At 44.6% G+C, this 8900-nt stretch overlaps 1 protein-coding gene across 1 annotated transcript in view; it reads left to right on the top strand.

Moving 5' to 3' along the window:
• Spg11 (SPG11 vesicle trafficking associated, spatacsin) overlaps positions 1–8900 on the top strand; it is a 64163-nt gene that overhangs the window by 9996 nt on the left and 45267 nt on the right. Inside the window, exons 5-8 of the mRNA XM_029535749.1 lie at positions 284–421; positions 655–1103; positions 5436–5581; positions 7799–7931. Coding sequence (XP_029391609.1) covers positions 284–421; positions 655–1103; positions 5436–5581; positions 7799–7931 — 866 coding nt within the window. The remainder of the gene's footprint in view (positions 1–283; positions 422–654; positions 1104–5435; positions 5582–7798; positions 7932–8900) is intronic.

Genomic DNA, 8900 nt, shown 5'->3' with positions numbered 1-8900 from the left:
GGCTATCCATGTTCATTTTTATTAAAAAATTTTCATGAATATATTTTGATCATATTTTTCCCTTCCTCAACTCCTCCCACATCTGCCCCACTTCTCTACCCACCCACTGCATGGTGTCTTTCTCGCAAAAAAGCTTTCAAAACAAACTTTAAAAAAAAAAAAAAGACAAAAATGTACTGAAACAAAATAAAAAGCACACACACACAAACTCAGAAGTCGTTGTGATACAAATTTGGGGTTGTTCATCATTTTTTGATATGGCTATTATTCTTTTTCAACGTAGGCAACACCCAGGACACCTACTGTGTGAAGGAATACTGGAAGACCTTCCTATTGAAGGGCCTCCAGGGGTAGATGAAGACGACCCGGTTAACTCTGTCCACAGCATGAAACTGAGCAAGGTGTCCTTTCAGGTTGATAGGTATAAACACTCGTTTTTAGAATCTCCTTTACTGTGTGTGTGTGTGTGTGTGTGTGTGTGTGTGTGTGTGTGGACAAGGTCTTACTATGTAGTCCTAGGCTGCTGCAGCTTGCTGTGTAGAGCAGGCCGCCTTGAATGCAGAATGACCCTCCTGGCTCTCGTGTCTTACCCCAGCTTGTGTTTGACTTGTTGCCCTTACCGGAATGGGTGCTAAGTGCTGCCCTGTCTTCCAGGTCCTGGAGAGCCCAGCTGTCATCACTGAATGCATCAGTGAGGGGCTCAGAACCAGAGGTTTCCTGCTTTGCTCCGTGGTACCAGGGTGCTCTGCGTTTGGAGTCCCTGGAATCTGGTCACCACACCCCCACTGTGCCAAGCCACGTTTTCATTCCCGGAGATGTCCCACGTGGCCGGTGTGCTTTTCCTCAGAAGGAGCACATCAAGAGCAGTGATCCAGAAAGACCGTGGAAGACAATGCATCTGAGTGAACGAGAGCAGCCCACAGAGCTCACGTGTCTGTCTGTGACGGGATTTACTGCACTGTTTACTTGGGCAGTAGGAACGACCAGCTGCACCATTGGCCTCTGGGACTTGGAGACGCAGAGCATGCAGTGTTTTTCTCTCAGCCAGAAGTGTATTCCTGTAGACATCAGCGGAGCCCAGCAGCTGTGCCTTGCTTTGACAGGTGAGCATGCTGAATCCGTGGGCATACTCTTCTGAGGTGTGACTGCTTTTTAAATTTATACTTACTTGTTTCTCACGCATCCTCGAGTGTGTGCGTATGTGTGCGCATGTGTGCGCACGAATTCAGAATGTCAAAGCACTCCTGGGGGTTAAGGACAACTTGTGAGAGTTGGTTCTCTCCTGCCACCGTGTGGATCCTAGGGATTGAACTCAGGTTCTTTGGCCTTGGAGGTCTTTTCCCCTTGATGAGCAATTTTGCCAGCCCAAAATGTGACTTGTTAACATAATTCACTTCTGCTGCCTGGATGCTAGCATGTGCCTAGTCTTACTGCAGAGTGGTACCAAATCTGGGAGGAAAGCTGGTGTTAACCTTTGAAACACTGTCTTGTGTGTCTTAATTTATGTGTGTGGATGTTTTGCTTGCATGCATGTCTGGGGCCTGCAGAGGCCAGAAGAGGGCATCAGATCCCTTGGATATAGAATTACAGTTTGTGAGCTGCCTTGTGGTGCTGGGCACTAACCCTGGCTCCTCAGCAAGAGCAGCCTGTGCTCTTAAACACTGAGCCATCTCTCCAGCCCTGGGCTTAATCTAAATAATTTCTCTTCAGCTAAATGTTAAGATACCAGATACGATAATAAGAGTAATGTAGGCTGAATTTTTAACTCGGAAAAAAACCTCATTTGATTAGTCTTACAAGCCAGCTGATCATGGGCCATGTATATGCTGCATTTTTATTTTGGTCAGAACTGACTAGGGTTTTGTTTTATTTGGTTTTAAACAAGGTCTTACATAGCCCCAGCTGACCTCAGACTTGCTGTGGAACTGATGCTGGTCTAAACCACCTGATCCTACTGTCCGGATCTTCCAGTTCTTAGAACCACAGGCCTGTGTTATCACACCTAGCTCGGGCTTTTCAGAAGCGACCATCATAAATACAAAATGCAAAAGCGGGAGAGATTTTATACAAAATCTGGATCTGTAGTTGCTGCTGGCCTGCCACCTGAACCTGCGTCTCTGCATAGAAGCTTAGGTGCTGAAGTGAAATTTGGGTTTCTCTTCAGTAGACTGTTGTGTTTCTGCCTTGTGGTTCTCTGCTGGGCTGCTGTATATCTGGTTTGGGATTCTCTCTGCTGGGCTGCTGTATATGTGGTTTGGGGTTCTCTGCTGGGCAGATGTATATGTCGTTTGGGGTTCTCTGCTGGGCTGATGCATATCTGGTTTGGGATTCTCTGTTGGGCTTCTGTATATGTGGTTTGGGGTTCTCTGCTGGACTGCTATATATCTGGTTTGGGGTTCTCTGCTGGACTGCTGTATATCTGGTTTGGGGTTCTCTGCTGGGCTGCTGTATATCTGGTTTGGGGTTCTCTGCTGGACTCCTGTATGTTGATTGCTGGTTAGACTTTCCTTCCACTTTCCCTGGCTCTCCTGGCCCTGTGCTGCAGGCATAGAGCACTTTATATATGAGATGCATTCATTCAGCATAGGTGCTAGAACTTCCTATGTAGGATCCCCTCTCCAGGACTCCCCTCAGGTCACGGGAGTCAGGGTATCCCAAGGAAACACGAGAAACCTTCTTGTTGCAAAAGCATGAGGCAGTTTAATGGCGGAGCTCCGGGCCAATGTGTACCTCACGCAGGAGGTAGAGGCATCGACCATGAGGCTCGAAAGCTAGGGGTTTTTATGGGGTATGGGTTGGGGGGTTGGGGAGAATTGGTGTGGTTACATCTGAACGTCAGCAAGGCGGTTACAAGTCAGCAGAATAGTACGTGCGGGCTAGGGAATTTCAGGGGCCGGGGCTTATCAGGAAGGACAATACATCTGAGTGATGTGCAACCTTAGGCACTTTAAACTATGTCTTAACGAGGGGGGGAGGGGGGGAGAGGGGGAGGCACTGTCATGCCAGATGGCTGTTGAGCCAGCCAAGGCCAAGTTCCTGCANTCCTCAGATGGCTGTTGAGTCGGCCAGAATAGCCAAGGCCAGTTGACTTTAGTTTCAAGGCAACCTGGGCTTGNTTTTTTTAAGGCAGTTTTTAACCTTAAGTTTTTACATTAAAAGAACCCTTTTATGTCTCACATTATTTGAACCTTGAATTTACACAATTTTCTTTTAAAGTTACATGAATCCCAGGCCTTAAATTTCATTTCCCTTCATCTACAGTGCTTGAATGTTGTGTGCTTGTTTCTTCTTTAGTGCTTAGTTTTTTTTGTGTTCTTGTTTATTTTGCTTTTTTTTAAAAGATTTATTTATTTTATGTATGTGAGTACACTGTAGCTGTACAGATGTTTGTGAACCTTCATGTGATTGTTGGGAATTGAATTTTAGGACCTCTGCTCACTCTGGCTGGCCCCGCTCTCTCCAGTTAACTCCACTTGCTTAGTCCCTTCTTGCTCCGGCCCAAAGATTTATTTATTATTATACATAAGTACACTGTGGCTGTCTTCAGACACACCAGAAGAGGGCGTCAGATCTCATTACTGGTGGTTGTGAGCCACCATGTGGTTGCTGGGATTTGAACTCAGCACCTACAGAAGAGCAGTCACTGTGCTCTTACCCTCTGAGCCATCTCACCAGCCCTCTTATTTTGCTTTTTAAAGGCAGAATTTCACTATTTAACCCTAGCCAATCAGGAACCTGCTATGTAGACCAGACTGGTCTCCAACTTGTGGCAGTCTTCCTGTCTGTCTCTAGTGTTGAAATTACAGAAATATGTTGCTATACCTGCCTTGGTTTTTGTTTGTTTCATTTTGGACAGGGTTTCTCTGTATAGGCCTGGCCAGCCAGGAACTGTTCATAATCTTCCTGCCTCAGCCTCCCAAAGTATGAACACCATGATCAGAAAATGGTGACTCCTTCCTTCCTTCCTTTTGTATTATGACTTGAAACCAGGGTGTTGTACACTCCAGACGAGCATTCTCCCACTGAGGTACAGACTCGGCCTTAATAGAATCTGATGTTTTGTGTATCCAGAGGCATGCTGTTTGCTTGTTTTATTTTAATAAACCAGAAATCTGTCATCTCTATAAATTATTAAGGTTTTCCAGTACTAAATGTATAAGACAATATGAAGTATAAATGCCAAGTATAGTGTCATTTCATAGTGTGCATTTTTTGGTATGTTTTTACTGTAGTTTTTGTAGTGCTGGGACTCTAGCCCAGGGCCTCATGCATGCTAAGCAAGTGTTCTATTATCTCTCTAGCCCTAATGCATTGTTTTTATGAAAAAGAGACTTGTGATCAGTGTCTTCAATGTAAAACTCTGGGGCAGGCAACATAGCCTGCTGGGTGAGGCATTTGCCACCAAACCTGATAATCTGAGTCCCAGGGTGGGAGCAGGGAAGTTGTCCCCTGACCTCCACACACATGCACACACTCACACAATAATAAATAAATGTGATAAAAACATTGAAAAATCGTCAGTCCATTAATACCATTAACAACTCAGGGTGTATCCTGGTTGATTTTTCTTGTCAGTTTGACATGATCTAGACTATCTGGGAGAGGAACCTCCACTGAGAAGATGCCCTGCAGAATTGCCTACTGGAAACCTGGTTGGAGGCATTTTCTCAATTATTGATTGATTTGGGGGGCCCAGCCCACTGTGGGTGGTACCACCCCTGGAAAGGTAGTGCTGGTTTGTCTGGTTGTACAAAAAGTAGGCTGAGGGGCATTTAAGAGCACTAGTTCTGGCAGAAGGTCCAGACTGGTTCTCAGCACCCATATGGTGCCTCCCAACCACCCCAACAGGCATGCACATGGTATGCAAAACATGCATACAGGCAAAACATCACACACACACATAAACTAAATAAAATTAAAAGGGGGGGGCAAGCTGAACAGGTCCTGGGGAGTGAGCCAGTAAGCAGCACTCCTCTATGGCCTCTGCTTCAGTTCCTGCCTTCAGGTTCTGCCCTGGCTTCCTTTCATGAAAGGAAGGATGGTAAATTTTAATGTGAAATAAACCCTTTTCTCTCCAAGTTTGGTCATGGTGTTTTATCACAGTGCGTGCATACACACACACACACACACACACACACACACACACATTTAAAAATGGTTTTTGTTTTGTTTTGTTTGAGATAAAGTTTCACTATATAGCCCTGTCTGGCCTGGAACTTACTTTGTAGACCAGACTGGCCTAGATTTTGCAGATTCATCTGCCTCTACTTCCCAAGTGTTGGAATAAAAGACACGCATGACCATATCCAGCTCAATATATGTATTTTAGGTATGGTATGGAATTATTAGGTGATTAGAAATTAATATTTAAGTCATAACTCTTAAGATCTCAGTCCCTACTCATTTATTAATGATAACTTTTATTTTTCCCATAGACGATGGTCTATCTCTGATTTTGTTTGGTTTGACTCAAGAGGAGTTTTTGAACAGACTAATGATCCATGGCAGCGCCAGCACTGTGGACTCCCTTTGTCATCTCAACGGCTGGGAACGGTGCTCAATCCCCATCCACGCTCTCGAGGTAACTGGAATCTATCCCACCCCCCCTTACTTGCTGGTGGTGCCCTGTGTTAATGAGGGACAGAGAAGATTTATATGCTCTCACTGTCTGCACCATTCATCTATTTATTTCCTTATTACTCTTATTAGCTCTAAAGATATGCGATCACAACAAATATTATTTAGATAAGCCGAGCGTGGTGGCGTACGCCTTTAATCCCAGCACTCGGGAGGCAGAGGCAGGCGGATTTCTGAGTTTGAGGCCAGCCTGGTCTACAAAGTGAGTTCCAGGACAGCCAGGGCTATTATACAGAGAAACCCTGTCTTGAAAAACAACAACAAAAACAAACAAACAAGCAAATATTATTTAGGAAAGGTAATGTGACAGAAATGGAGACGGCTGTAAGCTAATCAGATGAGAAGCTGGCTGTGGAGAACGGGGTAGAGACACTTTGCATTTCTATACCCCTCCCATCTAGATAGACGATAGAGTCTGAGTTTATATAGCATTTTATAGTTCACACACACTCTTCCATATGTATCATCTAACTTGGTCCTAAAACAATCACACAAACTACCCATGACTGAGTAAATTTTATTCTCCCTGTCTCTCTTTTTAATAGATTAAGAAATAGAGAGTGGTTGACCCAGTCAGTCACCACAGTATACTGTAAAGAAAGGAACTGGAGTGGGAGTCAGGGCATCCCAGTGCAGCCCCGAAAGGCTTGCTGTTGTCTGTTTCCAGACAAGAGTGCCTCAGGCTAGTCTCAGACTTGCTATGTATCTGAGCAAGACTGACCGTGGACAAGTGGGGTATGTGTGTGTGAGTGTGTATGTGTGTGTGTGTGTGTATTATTTGTGTAGTTATATGAATAATGTGTGTGAGACACAAATATATATTACCTTTAATAACTCAGTTTATTAGAATCTTTCCTCACATATATCTCTGAATTTAAGGTCAGTACAATAATGAAAGTATACTGAAATCACCTATGCTTGCCTACAAATTTATAAAATGTTGATGAAAGAATACCTATGACTATATCAGTATTTAAGCACACCAACATAATAAGCCTTACTTCTAATTGTGTGTGTGTGTGTGTGTGTGTGTGTGTGTGTGTGTGTGTGTACATGAGTTCAGTTGTCCTTAGTGGCCAAACAAAGATGTCCTATCCCTGTTGTTCCAGGCAGCCATGAGGCACCATGCGGGTGCTGGGAACAGAACTTGCATCCTTTGCAGTTCACTGTGCAGTCTCAGTTCCTGAGCCATCTCTAGCCTCTTTTCCAATCTTTTAACGTTTTTGTTTTTCATACCTCACTCAATTTATGACATTTGTGTTGCATGTACATGTAGAAGTCCTTATCCCTCCACTGACCACAAATAACATACACTCAAGGTTTCTGGAGATCATTAAACTTTGAGAGGCCAAGTCACTCAAATGAGAGCAAATAAGCTGAGAAAGTGAGGGGGGGTCAAGAGTAGGAAAGATGATTCACAGATCTCTAGCTCCTGTGTTTTATGATTTTATTTGTTGAGGCAGGGGTCTCCTTCCATGCCCAAGCTGGCCTGGAACTCATGATCCTCCTGCCTGACCCTCCCCAGTGCCTGACCCTCCCCAGTGCTGGTATCAAATGTTACCACATCTACCTCCTCTCTTGAATATACAAGTGTGTCTTCTGACTGTGTCTGAGTTAAAATTCTCCCATTGTTAAACAGAGGGTTGCCATGACCCTAAGAGCCTGGGGTAGAGGGCTGTCAACCAGCAGAGGGCACCACTGGGCACGGGCCACACCCACTCCAGGCAGACTGACCTGGGTCTGGAGGTCATTCCCACCTCATTGTGTTCTATTCTGTCCCATATTTGATTATACCATTTTATAATTAGAGCAGAGAGATTCGGTTGGTCTAAGAATGTTCAACTCTACTTCAAACTATATGACTCAAACATTTTTATTTTTCTGAAAATACAACTGATTTCCTCCTCTCATTATTTTCAGCTGAAGAGATGGGTGGGTTTGGGGGCTAAGGATTGCCACCACCTTTGGGCACAGCTTGTAGTGGACAAGAGCAGCTCAGAGTTGGAATCACATAGGGATCATTAGTAGTAATGAGTTGTTTCTGTGGTTTGTAGTTCCCAGATATCTCCATTTTAGCTTCTGAAGTTTAAAGAATCTGTGCCCCCAGCCCCTAGCCCCCACGGAGTAACTCTCCCCTGGCTTCCTTCCTCTCCGTGTTTAGGCTGGCATAGAAAATCGTCAGCTGGACACAGTAGATTTCTTCTTGAAGAGCAAGGAAAATCTTCTTACTCCGTCTTCACAATTTCCTGCTCCTGATCAGCAGTACCCCTTTTCATCCCATCTGTACCTAAGGCGTGAGTAGGATACTGCGTGCATACTTACCATTTTAGGCATTTTCAAATTATTACTGTTTTTATAATTTATGTGTGTGTGCCTGCTGTGCGTATGTCCCCACATTTGTATAGATGCCTAGGGACACCCAAAAATGGATCCTGTTGACACTAGAGTTACACATGGTTGTAAGCCTCCTGATGTGTGTCCCAGGAACTGAGCTCCAGTCCTGTGAAAGAGCAGCAAGTGCTCTTATGTGCTGAGCCGTCTCTGCAGCCCCAGCACTGTGTCTTCTAATGGTTTTTTGCTTGTTAGACTCGTTTACGGAACTTATGTACTTGGAGAAAAGTTGTCAAGTCTATAGATGTTCTCATTGTTGGGGCTGGAGGAGCTCAGTGCCCCTGCCACCGGTGTGGACCCTGTGCAGTCCTGCACTAGAACAGCACCATCCCACCGTGTTGACCGCTTACACCCTGTGCTCTGCTCTGATGAGCTTGGGAGTGTGAAGAGGAACAAGACTCCTGGAGTTAGCCATCTTCAATCTGAGCTGTGCATCGGCAGCCTGACTTTTTGCTTTAAACAGGATTGTAGGCTGGGGTTTGTTATGAAAATTTTCACTGACTTCTGTACTTTTTTGTTCCTTTAACAATTCTTCAAGATTTTGGCTTTTCTTAACAAGTAGAGAGGCTAACATTTATTCTTGAGCCAGGTAACCAAGTAAATGCTTTCTTTAAAGCAGTGGTTCTCAACCTGTGGTGGCAACACCTTTGGGGGGGGGGGTCACATGTCGCTGTCCACTCCCCCGCCAGCAAGGAAGAGACGCGACAATAGACTTCTTCCACAAACGTTTATTGTTGGGTTAATTACTAAAGCGAAAGACTCCGAGCCCGAAAATATGCATAGTTTATATATACTTAATATTGTTTACATATGCTTAGGACAGTGTGGAAACTCCTGATTGGATATGCAATCAGAAACTCATAACTATGCTC

Source organism: Mus pahari, chromosome 3, assembly GCF_900095145.1.
Source record: "Mus pahari chromosome 3, PAHARI_EIJ_v1.1, whole genome shotgun sequence".
In the NCBI taxonomy this organism is placed as follows: domain Eukaryota; kingdom Metazoa; phylum Chordata; class Mammalia; order Rodentia; family Muridae; genus Mus; species Mus pahari.
This window is presented reverse-complemented; position numbering and strand designations above follow the sequence as displayed.